We start from the raw sequence: 20,730 nt of genomic DNA on the forward strand, positions 1-20,730 counted from the left end.
GAGCAGAGGCGGCGCTGCGCGGGGGGGGGGGGGGGGCGGTGGGGTGGACGATCACGTGCCGTCGACGGCGGGCGGCCCCGCCCCTTGTATTTTGCAACACCGTTTCTGTGACAACCGGCGCACGCAGAGCAAGCGATCGACAGCGACCCGCCCCGCCCCTCGGGCGGCAGAACGCGCCGCCATTGGCTGGCACCCCGGGCTGTCAATCAACGGCGGAGAACATAGCCCTTGTGCAACGGCGAGTGTAGCGATTGTCTCCGAGTGCGACAAGATGCACAGTCGGTTGCCTAGTCTCTCTGTGCCCCGAAAGTCAGACGAGGAGGTAACAGCCGCTTGCAAAAGCATACATTATATTTTTTTAAAGTGCAAATAATGTTTCGAACGGTAAATTAAAACGGCTATTAATCCATGATCCAGGTCCCAGAGAGCAGCCTCGAGCTGTGAGGGGATTGCTGACCTGGTTTGTGCATTGATCGTGTCTCAGATACAGTACAATTCAGGGCTGCAACTGAGTCTGCAGATTGGCCGGGGGGGGGATTTCTTTTTGTCGAAATTGTGGGGCAAATGAATTGCAGAGAAAATGGATCCAACCTTTGACCAGGGCCTGGTGCAAGGCCGACTGATTCAGTTGTTGCACATGTCTGTTTTGTTTCCCAGAGTGCAAACTGCTGTGTGTATATATTTATTTTAAATCTTGTCTTTTTTGCTGCAATAATTTAGCTAATTTGATTCGTTTTTTTTCTCTCCCTTCCATTCGAGCATGCTGAATTGTACGTCCTTGGCGTTTCCTATTTAAATAACACGCATGGAATGAAAGGGAGCATTCATCAGATACTTATTATAGTGCAGGTAGTTCATTTTAGTGTATCTGTTCAGAGAGATCTTAACGCCGCCCTCTTTCATATTTATCATCTGGTTTTTAAAGGATTCCAGGGTTTTTGCCTCCCTTGCTCTATCTTGATCTTTATTCCACACCTTGAAGACGAATTTCCTAATATCCGTCCTAAATCTACCTTTTTTATTAGTTTGAATCTGTCCCTCTTTCCACCCCCCCAGTTTTACAGCTGTAAGTTAATTTGAAGTAATATGCTGGGTTAACTTTCTCTCTACCCTCACTTGCTGCTTGAAGATCACTTCTCGGGTACTTCCTTGCTAAGCTGAAAAGTCCAAGGGGCTGAAATTGCACCCTCCTTAAGCTCCATATGGAGTGGCTAGTCCTTACTGACTGGGGCCAGACGGATGGGCCGACCCGTCCTGTATTGCCCCCGGGCTGGGAACGGGTTTCCGCACCGCCTGTGCTGCCACCTGTCTGGCACACACTGCCTGGCGGTGACCCCCTTTCTGACCACCCCCCCCCAGGTGGGAAATTGCCTCCATGGGAGCAGCTCCACCGGTCGCTGCCCCTGTGTGCCTGGGCAGTACGTCTGCCCTTAAAAGGGAGCGCGCATTGCCAGCGCCTCCATTTTATTTTAATTGTTGGCCGACTCAGAGGCCGGCCCGACAATTATGCCCCTGTGTTCGGCCGGGCCGCCAACAGGCAGCCCGGCACCCCCTCTTGGGTACCGGGCTGCTAGCCCGGCCGAAACTCTTCCTGGTGGTTCTGTGGAAATAACTAAGCCCCATGCAGAGTTCGCAGTGGCCCTCCCCTTGAACTGAAGGGCAGGAATGTTGTGACACGGCCCCTCAACACCGCCCTGAACGGAAATACAAAATAAAGAGGTGAATATCGGCGCAAGATCCGCCTGAATGAGAAAAATCTTAAAGATTGGTAAATGCACTTACTCTTCGTCGTGGGGCAATTTCAGCCCCCAACTCTTTCCTCATTAATTCAGGTTTCTGGGAATTCTTTGCCGCACTGCCTCCAGAGCTTGATTGTCTCTCTTGTTTCTTTCTGACAAGGTCTCGCTTTCTCCTCCGAGCAGAGACGGTTAACAAGGGGAATTTAATTAAAAAAAAGAAAGACTTGCATTTTATACAGGGCCTTTCATGATCTCAGCACATCCCAAAGCGAATGAAATGTGGCAGGTAATTTGCACATAGCCAGAACCCACACTCAGCAATGTGAAAATGACCAGATAATCTGTTTGCGATATTGGCAGGACCCCATCCCCTCTCTATTTGGAAATTGTGCTGTTTTTTTTTTAATGCCTGCGAGGGGGTAGATGTTTCATCTGAGAGACGGCCCCTCAATGCAGCACTCCCTCATTGCACTGGAGTGTCAGACCAGATTATACGCTCAAGTTTCTGGAGTGGAGCTCGGAGCCCACAACCCTCTGACTCCAAGGCGAGAGTGCTGCCCTCTGAACCACGGCTTCTTGAGGTGCTCAAAATTCTGAGGGGTTTTGATAAGAGTAAAAACTGTTTCCACTGGCAGGAGGGTCAATAACCAGAGGACAACGATCTAAGATAATTGGCAAAAGAACTCGTAGAGGTGAGATTTTTTTTTTCAGTGCAGCAAGTTGTGATCTGGGATATGCTGCCTGAAAAGGCAGTGGAAGAAGATGCAGTAGCAACTTTCAAAAGGGAATTGGATATAGTCTTGAAAAGGAAACGTTTTCAGGGCTGTGGGAAAAGGGCAGGGGAGTTGGACTCATTGGATATCTCTTTCACAGAGCTGGTATGGCTTTGAAAGAATGGGCACCTTGTGGGCTGTATGATTCTGTGTCTATAAGTGGATGCAGTATTCCAGATGGGGTTGACAACAATGCTCTCTCTGTGCTGCATGTGGGCAGCCGTGCAATAATCTGCAAGGTCCCGCGCAGGCCGCTCACAAACTTTTCCATTTGAAATAGCGCAGGGTGTGCAGAAATTTCAAGGAACCACGCACAACAAAGGCAATTTGGAGGGAACACTGGTTGTCACCAACTTTCCAATTCCTGCAGACTCCAGGAGAATTTTGAAGTATAATCTCCCGGACATCACTGTGAGCAACCCAGTCGAAAAATCATTGACCATTTACAAAACACTTTTTTTTCATTTTCTTTGAACACTTTTGTTGATTATATTTTAAAAAATTGTTGAGTGAATAGGCAGGTGATTGGAGGCTGGGGATCATGTGATCACCTCCAGCAAGATGTCCAACCACAGTTGGGAAGAATGATCCCCTTGAGCTGCGCTCTGGAGGTCCTGCTCAGACTGCCTGGCATCTTTGAGATGGAAAAAACGCGTGGTACAGATTCAACCTCCCTTATCCAGAACTCCCTTATCCAGAACCACCCCTCGTCCGGAACCATTCCCGGCCACTGGGTGGCGTATAGGCAGAACTCCGACGTGAACAAATTGAAGTCCTTCCTTGCTGCCGACTCCCGCAATCGCTGGCCTGACCCCGTGATCCACCTGCCCCCCGCTCCATGATCTCTCTGCCGCACTCCCGGCCCCAATATCCCCTTGCTCAGTACCTGTACCATTCAATTTAATGTGACCGCCCCTCATCCGGAAAAATCCCTTATCCAGAACAGGCCAGGTCCCGAGGGTTCGGATAGAGAGGTTCAACCTGTATGTTGAATGGGTCGCGCAGTCCATTAAAGGGGCTGTGCACCCAAAAATAAATAGGGGGAACATTGGTTGACAACCCTGATTCAAGATGCAGGAGGACTGTAACATTTGATCACTATCTCCTCTAACTTGTATTGGACTGCTTTAATTATGTAGTTCAACATCTTGTTGCTTTAGTAGTTTGCCACTTTGCAGTGGTGGGACATGTTTAGCATCAAGTCTACTAAGATTCCAAGGGTCTTTAAGCTTCATCAGTAGGTATTTAAACTCCACTTATGCGGTCCGCATGCCGTCTATTTTTGCTTCCTATTTGTAGCACTTGTACACTTGTCTGTATTAAATTTCAGCAGCCATTGTTCTGCCCACTTGCATATCTTGTCCAATTCTGTAACGAGGGGGCATAGATACAAGATTAAATGCAAGAGGTTTAGAGCAGTGAGGAAGAGAAACTGCTTTGCACAGAGATCTATCAGGGTGTCAAGCTCCCAGGTCTAGTGGGTGAAACAGAAACGATGTCAACGTTGAAGATTAGATTGGATAAGTGGATGAAGGAATACAGGAGCAGGGTGGGTAAATGTTGTTGTAACTTCTTTGTATTTTTGTGTAACTTCTGAGCTATCTCCTCCGATTCCGCAGTCCCGCAAAACCCGGCTGCCTGTGTCCTAACTCGCACCAAGTCCCGCTCACCCATCACCCCCCTGTGCTCGCTGACCTACATTGGCTTCCGGTTGAGCAACACCTCGATTTCAAAATTCTCATCCTTATTTTCAAATCTCCCCATGGCCTCGCCCCTCCCTATCTCTGTAATCTCCAGCCCCACAACTCCCAGAGATATCTGATCTCCTCTAATTCTGCCTTCTTGAGCATCCGTGATTGTAATCGCTTAACCATTGGTGGCCGTGCCTTCTGTTGCCGAGGCCCCAAGCTCTGGAACTCCCTGCCTAAATCCCTCCGCCTCTCTTTCCTCCTTTTTAAGATGCTCCTTAAAGCCTACCTTTTTGACCAAGCTTTTGGTCACCTGCCCTAATTTCTTCTTATGTGGCTCGATATCAAATACTTTGTCTTATAACACTCCTGTGCAGCGCCTTGAGACGTTTTACTAAGTTATATAAATACAAGTTGTTGTGGTTTGTAAGAACTTTTTTAGTCCCTGTTATGAACCGAGTTCAACTTTAGCTGTGCTTGATGGCCCATTGCTTGTATAGAGTTGCCTTTGCCGAACAGATATTGGACGGGTTCTGTACAATGTCCTTGCGCAATTACAAATGCCTGTAGGTGGCCAATATTAGTGGAAGGGATCTAGATACCTCCCTCTGTCAGTATGCTCACATTTGTGGATCATTAGAATCATAGAAATTCTAAGGAGGCCATTTCGGCCCATCGCGTTCGTGCCAGCCGACAAACAGCTGTCCAGCTTAATTCCACATTTGGTCTGTGGTTTACAGCACTTCAAGTGCACATTCAAGCACCCCTTAAATGTGGTGAGGGTTTCTGCCTCTACCACCCTTTCAGGCAGTGAGTTCCAGACCCCCACCACCCTCTGGGTGAAGAAATTTCTCCTCGTATCTCATCCAAACCTCCCCCCCCCTAAATTACTTTAAATCTATGTGCACTGGTGTTGACCCCTCTGCCAAGGGAAACCGGTCCTCCCTATCCACGCTATATCTAGGCCCCTCATAATTTTAAACACTTCAATCAGGTCACCCCTCAGCCTCCTCAGTTCCAAGGAAAGCAAACCCAGCCTATTCAATCTTTCCTCACAGCTAAAATTTTCCAGACCAGGCAACATCCTGGTAAATTCCTCTGTGACATTGTCTGACATTGTGTGAGGTTGAGAATTCAGAGGGTGCAATTACAGGCAAGATTTGATGAGAGGATGGGGGATGGCAGTGGGAAAAGTGCTTTGGATGCCCCAATATGTGATTCTAATGCTGTTGTCACATTGTTTTTTGGCAGGTTCTTATGCCACCAGTTGCTGCAGATGAGATACTGCAGAACAATAGTCTTATACAGAACTTGGTGGTTGCTGCGAAGGATGCAGCTCTTCTTCTAGGAGTCCTCATGAGGACGAAAGAGGAACCGAATAGCACGGAGGTTAGTTCTTTTGAGTATACCTCGTTTTGAATGCATGCTTTCCTCTCCGGTTACACTTTTTATTCATAGCCAAACTAAACTGATAGTTAGCCCCAAACTTATTCTTGTTACTTGCCTCTCGTTGTCCTGTCTGTCCTACCCCATCCTGTTCCTCCCACTTTGTGTGTGTCAGCTGTGGCTCAGTGGGCAGCACGCTCGGCTCTGAGTCAGAAGGCTATGGGTTCAAGTCCCACTTGAGCACATAAATCTAGGCTGGCACTCCCAGTGTAGTGCCGAGGGAGTGATGCACTGTAGGAGGTGCCGCCTTTCGGATGAGACGTTCCATCGGGGCCCCATCTGCCCTCACTGTGCCAGTTGTCCTTTGTTGCAGTGCACAGAGGTAATGTATCTTTTGGGACTGCAAGAAAAGACTTGTCTATGTCGTAGAATGATACAGCACTGTCACAATGGGCTGAATGGCCTCCTCCAGTGCTGCATCATTTGGTGATATCCCACGGCCAATGTTGATCCAGCCGCCAAAGTGCCACCCACTGGAGGGTGAAGGAAGAATGCCTTCACTGCTTCATTCACCAACCACCTTCACCGGTTTATTTAACAACCAGCTTTACTGGCTTATTTTCCAAGCGATGATATTACTGGACTAGTAATCCAGAGGTCTGGGCTAATAATTGAACGTGAATTCCAATTCCCACCACTTTAATTCAGTTGCACCACGAGGCTGTCGGATTGTCGTAAAATCCCAACTGGTTCACGCGTGACCTTTAGGGAAGGCGACTTGCTGTCCTTGCCCGGTCTGGCCTTGATTTGACTCCTGTCCCACATCGTGATTGACTCTTAACTGCTCTTTGAACTGGCCCAGCAATGCACTCGGTTGTATCAAAGCTGCTACAAAGTGCACGGGTGGTTTAAGAAGGCGGCCCACCATCTCCAGGATGGGCAATAAATGCCAGCTTTGTCAGTGATGTCCATGTCAAGAGAATGAATTTTAAAACAAACTCTTGAGGGAGTATGTTAATTTTAGGATAAAGAGGCAGTTAATATTTACCCTTGGAAGAAGTGAGACCACTCTAGAGTTCGAGGGTCTGATATTGAGATGAAATTCTGATATGAAATTCTGTCTACTTCTAGTGAGAGAGAATAGTATGTCGCACCACGGTTAAAGCATATTGTATTACCTGCAATGCTGACAATTACGCAGCAGCCTGATTATCCTCATGAGACAAGCGACAGCTGTGTTTACCATTATTTGTTAGAAAGCCTTCGCTGGCACACTGCCCTGCTTTTGTATGGAGGGGCTTGACTCTCGTCTGCCATTATTTGGATCAGTAACATTCTGACTCGGTAAGATCTAAAAACAGAGTGCCAGTAACGCACAACAGGTCTGTGAAGAGAAAAGACGGATTAATATGTTGATACTAGATCCAATTCTAACATGTTCTTTACCCGAGTACGTAAAAATGAAGGTTATTCCCCTCCATTCCCCCTGCGCTCGCTGACTGACACTGGCTCCTGTCCCCGAACGCTTTACATAAAAACATAAGAAATAGGAGCAGGAGTAGGCCATTTGGCCCCTCGAGCCTGCTCCGCCATTCAGTAAGATCATGGCTGATCTGATCTGATCTTGGCCTCGACTCCACTTCCCTGCCCGCTCCCCATAACCCTTGACTTCCTTTATCGTTCAAAAATCTGTCGATCTTCACCTTTAAATATATTCAATGACCCAGCCTCCTCAGCTCTCTGGGGTAGAGAATTCCACAGATCTGTTTTAAATGGGCGACCCCTTATTCTGAAACTATGCCCCCTAGTTCTAGATTCCCCCATGAGGGGAAACATCCTCTCTGCATCTACCCTGTCAAGCCCCCTCGTCATCTTGTATGTCTCAATAAGATCACCTTTCATTCCTCTAAACTCCAATGAGTATTTGATTTTAAAATTCTCATCCTCGTGTTCAAATCCCTCCATGGCCTCTCCCTTCCCTTTTTTTCTACTCCACCAGCTCCTACAAGCCTCCAAGGAATCTGCGTTTCCTCCAGTTCCGGCCTCTTGAGCATCCACCATTTCCTTCGCCCCACTATTGGCGGCCGTGACTTCAGCTGTCCAGGCCCTGAGCTCTGGAATTCCCTCCCTGAACCTCCACCTCTCTCGCTCCTCCATTAAAACCTATCTCTCTTTGACCAAGCATTTGGTCACCTGTCCTGATGTCTCTTCCTCCGGCTCAGTGGCAATTTCTTTTTTGTCTGATTACGTGTTTTGCTACAATTAAGGCGCTATATAAATGCAAGTTGTTAACATTTCGGTAGAGACCACATTGCTGCTAAGCAGCGATCTGGAGGTCCCACGCAGGCTACTCACCGGCTTTTCAATTGCAGAAACTGTGCCTGCACGGAATTTGAATGGACCACGCAGCCAGTTACAGGGACCGTGCACAAAACAGAAATTAGAGGGAACTTTGTGTACAGACCCTCCGTCTTAACTGAGTCCACATCCAGTACACTAACCTGTCTTTTCCAATCACAGCTATCGATGGCCATACTGTGTGTTTCCAACATTTTCAGTTATTTATTTCCGATTTCCAGCATTTGTTGTGTTCTTTTCTTTTATCCGATTCAGTATGCTTTATTTGGTAATGTCTACTAAATGCTGACAATTTTTGGTGCGTTACATAGTGACTGGAATCGAGTGTCAGCTGTGGCTCAGTGGGTGGCACTCTCTCCTCTGAGTCAGAAGGTCCCACTCCAGGGACTTGAGCACAAACATCTAGGTTGGCACTCCCAGTGCAGTGCTGAGGGAGTGCTGTGCTGTCGGAGGTGCCGTCTTTCAGATGAGACGTTAAACCGGTGGATGTAAAAGATGCCATGGCACGATTTCAAAGAAGAGCACGGGTGTTATCCCTGGTGTCCTGGGCCAATATTTATCCCTCGATCAATATCACTAAAACAGATTATCTGGTAATTATCACATTGCTGTTTGTGGGACCTTGCTGTGCGCAATTTGGCTGCCACGTTTCCCACATACAACAGTGACTACACTCCAAAAGTACTTCATTGGCTGTAAATGCTTTGAGATGTCTGGTGGTTGTGAAAGGCGCTATATAAATGCAAGTCTTTCTTTCTTCCTTTTGCCTTTCAGACGACTGGATATGCACCGTTTAGTCTGTTCCCATCACCGGTTCCGAAGAAACTCTTTATAGAGGCGTTTGAGGTCCAGCAAGACTTCAACATACTAGTTGACCGAGTGAGCCAGGACTCCCAATTTCTAACCAGAGTGCTAGCCAGGTAAGAGGCCTAGGATGTGCCGTGCAATTGCAGAAAGAACATGTCTGTCGTTATTACTTGGGGCAGTCTGCTCTTTTTGGAACGAGGGTTACTGTTTTGGGTTGGGAAGTGTAAATTGGTTCTTGTATTCTATATTTTTTTTTCTCTTTTTTGATTCACCACCTCCTCCTGAAGGCAGGTTTTGGCACCTGTGGGCATCGTGCTTTGTTGCGGGTGCAAAACAATCTCGAAAGTGCTGAGTGATTCTGAGCACGTTCCAAACGCTAGCATTTTCTGATCAAACTGCATTGCCCCCCCAAGAAAGGATAGATTGGCCTCGGAAGGAGTGCAACATTTATTGGGTTACTTACTTAACCTTTTTACTGGTTCACGTGGCAACCACCGTTGCCGCTTTATTTTCCAAGTGGTTCTGTCACTGGACGAGTAATTGAACGTCAGTTCAATTCCCACCATAGTGGTTTGCGCATTGTGAGGAGAGATTATATAAACTAGGCCTGTATTCCCTTGCCATATAGAAAGTTGCGGGCTGATTCTGTTTGAGGTTTTTAGGATTTTGAACTTTTTCCCACTGATCAGGAAAGTTTAGGGAATCAGAGGCAGGCCATTCAGGAGAGAAGTTAGGAAACATTTCTTTACGCAAAGGACGATAGAAATTTGGAATTCTCTCTCACAGTAAGTAGTAGATGCAAGCTCAATCAATAATTATAAATCTGCGCTCAATAGATATTTGCTAGCCAAGGGTGTTGAGGGATATGAAACTAAGGCTGTGTCAGCTGTGGCTCAGTGGGTAGCACACTCGCCTCTTGAGTTGGAAGGCTGTGGGTTCAAGTCCCATTCCAGGAACCTTGGGTACACAAAAAAAATCTCGGCTGGCATTTCCAGCGCAGTGCTGAGGGAGCGCTGCACTGTCGGAGGTGCCGTCTTTCGGATGAGACGTTAAACCGAGGTGGATGTAAAAGATTCCATGGCATTATTTTGAAGAGCAGGGGAGTTATCCAAGGTGTCCTGGCCAATATTTATCCCTCAATCAACATAACAAAAAAAAAATGATTTTGCAGCGATTCAGTAGAAAAGGGTCTTTGCGATTCAAAAAAATTTTTGGGGGAAAAATATTTTTTGTTTTCCCCGTTCCCTGGGCCCAACTCATAGCGGTAATCGGCCTTGGACTAAAGTTGACGAGGGTCGGATTTTCTGCTGCAAATTCTTGTAAAATGCAGATTTTTCCCGCCGGGCGGATTTTCCCCCATTTTTTCATGAATTTTCCACAGTTCTTAATAGCTGAGTCATCGTGGTTTTTTTGGGCGGCAAACCGGTGGTGACAGTTTTCGATCAATTTCCAGCCCTTAGTCTTTCAGGCCTTAAAGTCACAGGCTGGCTAAAGCAATGCTCTGTCCCAGGAACAGAATAATACACTGTGTAATGGATGGCATAATATTTATATCATTATAAAAGAGCTCATGTAAATGAGCAACACAATGGGAGATCTGCTATCGTTGTTAGAAACGTAGATGAAATCAGTAAGTTCCTTCAGTGATTTGACACAATAATTTATGTCTGCAAATTAGCCAACATTGGATCTTCCAGCAAGCTACGGTCTTGGGATCATGGAAACATAGAAATTTACAGCGCAGAAGGAGGCCATTTTGGCCCATCGTGTCCGCGCCGGCCGACAAAGAGCCGCACGGCCCTCGGTCAGCAGCCCTGAAGGTTACATATAAACCTATGAACAATGGTGGAAAGGTAAAGAGCACCCAGCCCAACCAGTCCGCCCCACACAACTGCGATACGCCATGTATCGCAACATTTTACACTCCACCCCAACCGGAGCCATGTGATTCCCCTGGGAGAGGCAAAAAAAACAAATGAAAATCCAGGCCAATTGTGGGGGGGTAAAAATCTGGGAAAATTCCTCTCCGACCCCATTCAGGCGATCAAAACTAGTTCAGGAGACCACTCTGACCGTATTAGATCCCCTGAAGTACTTGTCATCGTATCTGCGCCAGCCAACAAGAGGTTGTCTAATCCCACTTACCAGCTCTAGGTCCGTAACCCTGCACGTGTCTATCCAAATGTAGTGAGGGTTTCTGCCTCTACTGCCTTTCCAAATCATATATGGCAGCCTGAGCGACCCTGATGGTTCAGCTGCTGAAGAGGGTGTTTGATTTAAGCCAGGGAAGAGTCCACATTAGATTATCGGTCCGTGCTGAGCGAGCTGATCTCGGCCTATGTGGCAGTCTGGGTGCAACAGTTGGTCTCGTTGCCTCTGGGCGAGGGAGAGAGAAATCGCCTGTGGTTCCTGTTCTGATCGCTAACCAGTGACCTATGCTGAGGTGAGCGTTCTTGAGGCGTGGTGCCCAAAACTGAACGTAGTACTCCAGATAGTGCGTGCATGGTATAACGTTCCTGCCCTTTATAAAAGCATGCACCCTCCAGCAGCATCTTAAGAGATTTTCTCGAATATGTATGAAGTCAGACCTGTAGGTTAGTGTATGAAAATAGATCTAAAGCATTATGCGGGTGCTGCCTAACTTTTGGCAGCGTGAAATGAAAATTCTTTCTTTTCAGTTGTCGAGTATTAATGTGACATTGTTCTCATTGTGCAACCAGGAACCTTAATGCCTTGCTGCGGTCTTGTCAAGCATACAAAATTTGTTTCAGGCTTGATAGGGTAGGTGCAGGGAGGATGTTTCCCCTGCCTGGGGAGTCTAGAACCAGGGCTCAGTCGTTGAGTATATTCAAGACATATAGATTGATAGATGTTTGGATATTAAGGGATATGGGGATAGTGCAGGCAAGTGGAGTTGAGGTAGAAGATCAGCCGTGATCTCACTGAATGGCAGAGCAGGCTCAAGGAGCAGAGTGGCCTACTCCTGCTCCTATTTCTTATGTTCTTATGTTCTTGTGTCAAATACAACTTCTCTGCTATCTTTTGCAGCACCATAAAAGTCGATGAATTTACAGCTCGCCTCTTCCAGATCTACCGTAAGGTGCTTGAAGAAGGTATTAACCAGGTAGTGGCTCTTGTTTATCCTACTGGAGGGGTGGGGGGAGTGGAGCCTTTTCAAAAGTAAGGGATTGTTCTGTTTGCACCAGAATTTCTGAATAGGGGTACAGCAGCATAGTGGTAATGTCACTGGACTAGTAATCTAGAGGCCTGGACTAATAATCTGGGGGCGTGAGTTCAAATCCCACCACGGCAGCTGGGGAATTTAAATTCAGTTAATTAAATAGATCTGGAATTTAAAGAGCTATAACAACAACTTATATTTATATAGCACCTTTAACGTAGTGAAATGTCCCAAGGCGCTTCACAGGGGTATTCTGAGACACGAAAATTGACACCGAGCTGCACAAGGAGAAATTAGGGCAGGTGACCAAAAGCTTGGTCAAAGAGAGAGGTTTTAAGGAGCGTCTTAAAGGAGGAAAGAGAGGCGGAGAGGTATAGGGAGGGAATTCCAGATCTTGATGCCGAGGCAGCAAAAGGCACTGATGGTGGAGCGATTTATAATCGGAGATGCTCAAGCGAGCTAGTATCAGTAAAGATGACAGGATTGTCGGAAAAACCCATCTGGTTCACTAATGTCCTTTTTAGGGAAGGAAATCTGCCGCCCTTACCTGGTCCGGCCTATATGTGACTTCAGACCTACAGCAATGTGGTTGACTCTTAACTGCCCTCTGAAATGGCCCAGCGAGCCACTCCATTGTACCAAATCACTCCAACAAAGTCAGCTCTGTGGGAGTACACGGACTGCAGCGATTCAAGAAGGCGGCTCACCACCACCTTATCGAGGACAATTCGGGATGGGCAATAAATGCTGGCTTTACTCGAGACACCCACATCTCATGAACAAATAAAATTTATCGGCGAGTGTGTGAAACTTTTAGCAATGTAGTTTATCGAATCTGACCTCCTACACATGGGTTTTGTGTGGAGGATTTTGAGCTGTAAAGCACCACTATTACTGGCAGTATTGGGAATAGTTTAAGTGAGGAATTAAGAGTCACCAGGCAAAAGCTGCACTGGTCTAACATTAAAGCACATTAGCTTTAAGTGTGACCTATTGGTGCTGCATTGAACAAGTCCTGGAGCTGCAGTGCACTTTGTTACTGGGATTTTTTTTTTTTCTCCCTGTCCCTGCCACCTCCACATTTATCTTCCTAAACTGAGAATATGGAACATTCCAACTCTTAGCCGTGATGTCCTGCAATGCCACTTGTTGGTCAACCATAACCCCAGCAGTTAACGTGAGCAGCGTGGGAAGATATCGGTGAGATAATCTACTTGTAACACTCCTTGATACACTGACATAGGAAGGAACATAGGAACAGGAGTAGGCCATTCAATTAGATTACGGCTGATCTGTATCTCAACTCCATCCACCTGCCTTGGTTCCGTACCCCTTGATGCCCTGACATGACAAAAATCTAGCAATCTCGGATTTGAAATTTTCAATAGCTCTCCACAGCCTCGGCAGCTTTTTTTGGGGTGGGGGAAGAGAGAGTTCCAGATTTCCACTAGCCTTTGTGTGAAGAAGTTATCATCAGCTGTCCCTCAGAATCGAGGAAGACTTGCTTCCACTCCCAAAGTGAATTCCTTGATGGCTGAACAGTCCGGTACGAGAGCCACAGACCCTGTTACAGGTGGGACAGACATTCGTCGAGGGAAGGGGTGGGTGGGGCTGGTTTGCCGCGCGCTCCTTCCGCTGCCTGCGCTTGGCCTCTTCACGCTCTTTGCGTTGAGACTTGAAGAGCTCAACGCCTTCCCGGATGCACTTTCTCCACCTCGGGTGGTCTTCGGCCAGGGTCTCCCAGGTGTCAGAGGTGATGTCGCACTTTACCAGGGAGGCTTTGAGGGTGTCCTTGTAACGTTTCCGTTGCCCACCTTTGGCTCGTTTACCGTGAAGGAGCTCCGCATAAAGCATTTGCTTAGGGAGTCTCGTATCTGGCATGCAAACTATATGGCCTGCCCAGCGAAGCTGATCGAGTGTGGTCAGTGCTTCAGTACTGGGGATGTTAGTCTGGACGAGGACACTGATGTTGGTGGGCCTGACCTCCCAGGGGATTTGCAGGATCATGTGGAGACATCGTTGGCGATATATCTCCAGCGACCTGACGTCACCCCTGAATGGCCTAGCTCTAATTTTAAGGTTATGATTCCTTGTTCTGGACTCCCCCACCGTTTCTTGCCCCCTCCCTCGCCCGCCCTCTCCCCATCGCCCGCCCTCTCCTCCTCGCCCTGCCGCGCGCGCGCTCTCTCGCGCTCTCAACCCTATCAACTCCTTCAATCAACTTAAACACCTCAATTAGATCACCCCTTAATCTTTTATATTCACGGGAATACAATGCAACCTGTCCTCATAATTTAACCCTTTCAGCCCAGATATCCTCCTGGTGCACGGCAACCCGTCCAAGGCCTGTATATCCTTCCTGAGGTGCGATGACCAGGGCTAAATGGGGTTGAACCAGAGCTTTATATAACTAACATCACTTCTTCCCCTTTGTATTCCAGCCATCTTTAGATGAAGGCCAACATTCCATTACCCTTTTTAAATTATTTTTGTACCTGTTGACCAGCTGTTAGTGATTTCTGTACTCTGACCCCGAAATCTCTCTGCTCCTCCACAGTCCCGAGCCTCTCGCCATTCAGAAAATACTCTGGTCTTGTTTTTCTTGGGTCCAAAGTGGCCACGGGTGCTCCGAGTCAGCCAAGACCGTGCCCGTGTGGGCCATTTAATGCCAGTGTGAGCAGGCTGCTCAACTGGAGGGCAACACGACTGAGCCTGATCTTGTCATCGTCCAAACATAGTTCTTGCACGTGTTGATGGATAGCAATTCTGTAGCAATTCTGGGGCAGAAGACTGCCTCCTCCCCTCGCTTAGCCCGGATTGTGTGTGGGCGGGGGCGGGGGCGGAGGGGGATTGAGACCAGTTGTTGTAATCTAATTGCTGCCCAGGCTGTCATCTCCTGGTTCAGCACAGGCCAGGAACCGATCTTGATGCCATTTTGTCTGAATGGCTTAGTTAACCACAAGAGGTTGTTAAACAAAATTAGGGGCACATGGGATTGGGGGGGTGGGGGGTAAAATACTAGCATGGATTAAGGATTGGTTAATGGACAGAATACAGAGAGTAGGTATAAATGGGTCATTTTCGGGTTGGCAGGCTGTAACTAGAGGGGTACCGCAAGGATTGGTGCTTGGGGCCCCAGCTATTCGCAATGTATCTCCATGATTTGGATGGGGGGGTACCAAATGTAATGTATCCAAGTTTGCTGATGATACCAAGCTAGGTGGGAATGTAAGTTTGTGAGGAGGATGTGAAGAGGCTTCAAGAGGGTATAGACAGGCTAAGTGAATGGGCAAGGACATGGCAAATGGAATATAATGTGGAGAAATGTGAAGTTATCCACTTTGCTTTTCTATTTTTCCTACCAGAGTATTTTTTAAATGGTGAGAGATTGGGAAATATCGGTGTTCAAAGGGACCTGGGTGTCCTTGTACACAAACCACAAAATTAACATGCAGGTACAGCAAGCAATTAAGAAAGCAAATGGTATGTTGGCCTTTATTACAAGAGGATTTTAGTATAAGAGTAAAGACATCTTACTGCAATTATATAGGGCCCTGATGAGACCACACTTGGAGTATTGTGTACAGATTTGGTCTCTAACTAAGGAAGGATATACTTGCCATCGAGGGAGTGCAGCGAAGGTTGATTCCTTTGATGGGGGTGATTGTCCTTTGAGGAAAGGTTGAGCAGACGAGGCCTATATTCTCTCGAGTTTAGAAGAATGAGAGGTGATCTCATTAAAACATATCAAAATTCTTACAGGGCTTGACAGGGTAGGTGCAGGGAGGATGTTTCCCCCGGACTGGGGAGTCTAGAACCAGGGCTCACAGTCTCAGAATAAGGGGGCGGCCATTTAGGACTGAAATGAGGAGAAACTTCTTCACTCAGAGGGTGGTGAATCTTTGGTATTCTCTACCCCAGAGGGCTATAGAGGCTCAGTCATTGAGTGTATTCAGGACAGCGAACGATAGATTTTTGATTATTAAGGTTAATCAAGGGATATGGGGACAGTGCAGGAATGTTGAGGCAGGCAAGAGGGGCCGAATGGCCTACTCCTGCTCCTAATTTTTATGTTAAGTGTTACCCCATTATCCACTCGTCCAGGGAGGAAACTTTTTTTTTTGCCTTTTCCCATCCCACATAATTTATTCTCTCTCTCTCTCTCTCTCTCTCTCTCTCTCTCTCTCTCTCTCTCTCTCTCTCTCTCTCTCTCTCTCTCTCTCTCTCTCTCTCTCTCAACCTCAACTTCCTCACTTTGGGTCAGCTCAGTCTCAGCATGGGCAGGCAAATGCCTCGCTTTGAATATGGGGCTCACTAATGACTTTTATGCTTAGTCCAAATTAGTACAAGTAGCATAAACCTAAGCACCTCTTTGTAACCTGACATTGCTGTTGCTGGCCCCATCATCCAGATTATCCGATTTCGTTGGACATCATCACAGTTTTGGACTTTACACTACTAATGCTCCAGTGCCGTGTTAGCCAGTAGAAATTGCCGACTAGTCACATTTATGGCTCCAGCAACACCGTTTTAGCCACATGAACTTGTTTTTGCAGAAAACTCCCAAACCCGTGACCTCTACCACCTAGAAGGACAAAGGCAGCAGGCACATGGGAACACCACCGCTTTCAAGTTCCCCTTCAAGTCACACACCATACTGACTTGAAAATATATCGGCCATTCCTTCATCATTGCTGGGTCAAAATTCTGGAACTCCCTAACAGCGCTGTGGGAGCACCTTCACCACACGGACTGCAGCGGTTCAGGAAGGTGGCTCACCACCACCTCCTCTGGCAATTAGGGATGGGCAATAAATGCTGGCCTTGTCAGTGATTCCCAGGAACAAATAATTAAAAAAAAATAAAATACTTTCTCAATACAGGCAAATGTATTTCATGTGTATATTTACTTTACAAATATCTACAACCATTCAGTAACCAGGAAAATAAAGCACACTCTGATTTCCATCTTGCCCTTTTACCAACAAACACACAGTAAGGATAAAGGGTAGATAGAGAAACTGTTTCCTCTGGTGAGGGAATCCAGAACAGGAGGGCACAACCTTAAAATTAGAGCTAGGTCATTTGTGAATTAAATCAGGAGGCACTCTTTCACACAAAGGGTAGTGGAAATCTGGAACTTTTTTGAACGATGGGGGAGTCGAGGGTTATGGGGAGCGGGCAGGGAAGTGGAGTTGAGGTCAAGATCAGATCAACCATGATCTTACTGAATGGCAGAGCAGGCTCGAGTCCTGCTCCTATTTCTTATGTTCTTTTGGATTCCCCCCCCGCCCCCCCCCCCCCCCCCCCCCAAAATGCTGGGGGTCAGTTGAAATTTTCAAGACTGAGATCAATAGATTTTTTTTATTAGGTAATGATATTAAGCAATGTGGAACAAAGGCAGATAAATGGGGTTGATGTACAGATCAGCCATGATCTAATTGAGTGGCTCGAAGTGCTGAATGGCCCACATAAAATTAATTTTTCCCCTATCCTGAACATGTAAACTCCTTGCTTGGGGCCTGTGTCCTTTCTCTCGTACTTTGCCCAACTGGTCATTGTTCAGTTGGGGGTCTTGCGGGGCGGAAAGGGTGCCCACAAGATATTTGAGCATGAGGGGCATCATAGGGATTTTCTATCGGGTGTAAGATTTTTTTTTAATTCAATGAAAAGGTTCTCCCTGGCAGTTCAGGTGGTTGATGCACTAGCTGAGCCACTGAAAAGGTTCTGCTATGTTAACGGCGCTATATAAAAACAAGAGATTTATTGCCCATCTCTACTTGCCCTTGTTGATGTCTCGGTAGTTCGGGTTTGATGCCAGTCTGTGCTGAGTTAACGGAGTTGAGCAGCAGTAAGGGTGCTGTAATTGTCATCAATGCCTCTGGAAATAGAGAGAGGGCAAAACGGCCGTGTCCACTCCCCATTGCTATCCAGTGAGATCACTTGTGGGGACGGCAGTGGAGAAGATTGGTGAGGTCATGGAGCCGGGGGGGGCAGGGAACAAAATGTAGAACTCCGTTGCATTCTTAAACATAGAAAATAGGTGCAGGAGCAGGCCATTCGGCCCTTTGAGCCTGCACCACCATTCAATATGATCATGGCTAATCATGCAACCTCAGTACCCCACAAGGGTCAGATACTTTCTTAAAATCTATGCATACGGAAGTTAAATGAAGAAGCATTTTGTGTTGGATGTGCCCAGCCCATTGCTTTTGTTCAACTAAGGTCTAATTTTTTTTCTTTTCTCTTTCCTCCTTCAGCCTATTACTTTGGGTATAAACCGATCGGACTACATGTTTGACAAACGACCGGATAAAAGCACTTGCCTGAAACAAATAGAAATTAACACAATTGCTGCTAGTTACGCAGGGCTGGCTGACCGGGTTCCAGATGTACATCGGTAAGAACTGAACTCGAGATTTTTGGCAGCTTAATTGAAATTGATCTTTCCTTTGTGTGCAGATGAAAATAGTCTTTTGCAATCTGTGGTGAGAATAGGCTTGTATGGAGCAAAAACACAGGCATGGGCCGAATGACCTATTTCTGTGCTGTAAATTCTGTCTGCCCACCCACCCATCTCTATACTCTATCTGCGGCCTCTTCCCACTAAAAGTAGTATAGTTGGTCAGCCATGGCTCAGTGGGTAGCACACTTGCCTCTGAGTCAGAAGGTTGTGGGTTCAAGTCCCACTCCAGGGACACTTGAGCACATAAATCTAGGCTGGCACTCCCAGTGCAGTACTGAGCGAGTGCTACACTGTTGGAGGTGCTGTCCTTCGGATGAGACGTTAAACCGAGGCCCCGTCTACCCTCGGGTGGATGTAAACGATGCCAAGGCACTATTTTGAAAAAGAGCAGAGCAGTTATCCCCGGTGTCCGGGCCAATATTTATTCTTCTTATCAAAAAAAAACAGATTATCTGGTCATTATCACATTGCTGTTTGTGGGAGCTTGCTGTGCGCAAGTTGGCTGCCACGTTTCCCACATTACAACAGCGTCAACACTCCAAAAGTACTTCATTGGCTGTAAAGCGCTTTTGAGACAGACGTCTGGTGGTCGTGAAAAGCGCTATACACGTATAAATGCAAGTCTTTTTGTTGTGGCTCTGGGCCAGAGCTGTGGAGAGCAGAATGGCATCCTGATCAAATTCCCAGTCTCAGTGCCCTTGATGGTCATTCAGCAGCGACCCTACTGGAGGCATGTGGGTGTCAATTGAGGAGAGGAGAGGATCAGGCTCAGCTGCTGCCCGATAGTCTGCTAACGCTCACTGAATATTTGGTGAAATATTCCATTAGTTTCTTCTTCTCTTCTGCAGGCACTGCCTCTTTTATGCTTGTCTATGTTTTGCAAAGGTACTGGCTGACCTCTGGTACCTCACCTGTTCTCCAGGAGTGAGCCAGGATGGTGAATATCAACTGTGGGAGGCATCGTGTTATTGTAGCCAAACCTCCTCCTGTCCGCCTCCAAGTTCCACACATGCACTATGCAGAAGGCGGATGTTAGTGGTCGGGCAAAAGGTCACTGGATAACGATCAGCAGCTGAAACGCCGAGCGATTTCTCCCCGTTCCCCGTCTCCGGGACAGGGAGATGTGTAGCTTTTATTGCTCTTCTGGCTGAGCCATCGAAGGCGGTACAGACCAGGGATTGAACCTCGGGCTTTCCTGTTGGCTGGCTTGTTGCCCCCTGCCTGTGAGCCATCTGTATGGCACATTTAGCCCCAAGTAAGCCATGTACTCATCATTCTAAATCCGAATAGGACATGTTCTACTAGAATCATAGAATCCACCCCTTGTGTGAAGAAGTGCTCCCTGACATCTCCCCTAATTTTAAGGTTATGTCCCCTTGTTCTGGACTCTCCCCACCATAGCGGTTACAGTACAGAAGGAGGCCAGCCCTCTGCATGAGCACTTCAGCTAGTCCCACTCCCCCGCCCTTTCCCTGTAACATTGCAAATCTTGGCCCTTCAGGTACTTATCTAACTCCCTTTTGAAAGGCGTGATTGAGTCTGCCTCCACCACCCTCTCGGGCAGTGCAATTCAGATCCTAACCACTCGCTGCGTAAAAAAAAAAAAGTAAAAAAGGTTTTCCTATCCTCTGGTTCTCGTCCCTTTCACCAATGGGAACAGTTTCTCTGTCTACTCTGTCCTACCCCTCCTGATTTTGAACACCTCTATCAAATCTCTGCTGTAAGGAGAACAACCCCAGCTTCTCTGGACTATCCACGTAACTGAAGTCCCTCATCCCTGGAACCATCCTTGTAAATCTCTTCTGCACCCTCTCTAAGGCCTTCACATCCTTCCTAACGTGCGGTGCCCAGAATTGGACACAGTACTACAATTTACTGTTCAGACAGGCAGTGGCTTTAACCATTAATGGACCGATTTATGTGAGAATGTTGTATGGAATGGTAGATAACTATATTACGTTATGTTGTCTTTCTTTCTGCTGATGACCCGGCAATTTGCAAACTTCACTTGTCAGACGGCAATTAACTCTGGCCTCAGGATCTGACATTGTACGGAAATTCAAAATTGTATCCTTGAATAGGGACATGTTAAGTACAACTACATCTTTGCCTGAGTATTGGACGCATTACACAGTGTAATCCTCCTGTCGTTATAAAACAGTACATTATCTAACATGCTCTAAGCAATGCCACACAAGGTGCATGCAAGAATCTCGTCTGGCTTGGTACCATTGCAACTCAAAGGGTTGCGTTCGAGAATGCCAGACTTTGGCGCACATGTCAAGTATGTGCTTACAAGTATGGCGATATTTATTGACCAAGTTGTTAATCGC

General features: G+C 47.0%; 1 protein-coding gene across 1 annotated transcript in view; it reads left to right on the plus strand.

Annotated features, from left to right (window-relative positions):
• Positions 1-208: 208 nt before the first annotated feature.
• gss (glutathione synthetase) overlaps positions 209-20,730 on the plus strand; it is a 44,390-nt gene continuing 23,868 nt past the window's right edge. The window contains exons 1-5 of the mRNA XM_070896273.1: positions 209-322; positions 5,452-5,589; positions 8,719-8,864; positions 11,800-11,875; positions 18,192-18,331. Of these exons, the coding sequence (XP_070752374.1) occupies positions 272-322; positions 5,452-5,589; positions 8,719-8,864; positions 11,800-11,875; positions 18,192-18,331 (551 nt within the window). The 5' untranslated portion in view covers positions 209-271. The remainder of the gene's footprint in view (positions 323-5,451; positions 5,590-8,718; positions 8,865-11,799; positions 11,876-18,191; positions 18,332-20,730) is intronic.

This window comes from Pristiophorus japonicus, chromosome 12 (assembly GCF_044704955.1).
Source record: "Pristiophorus japonicus isolate sPriJap1 chromosome 12, sPriJap1.hap1, whole genome shotgun sequence".
NCBI classification, from domain to species: Eukaryota; Metazoa; Chordata; class Chondrichthyes; family Pristiophoridae; genus Pristiophorus; species Pristiophorus japonicus.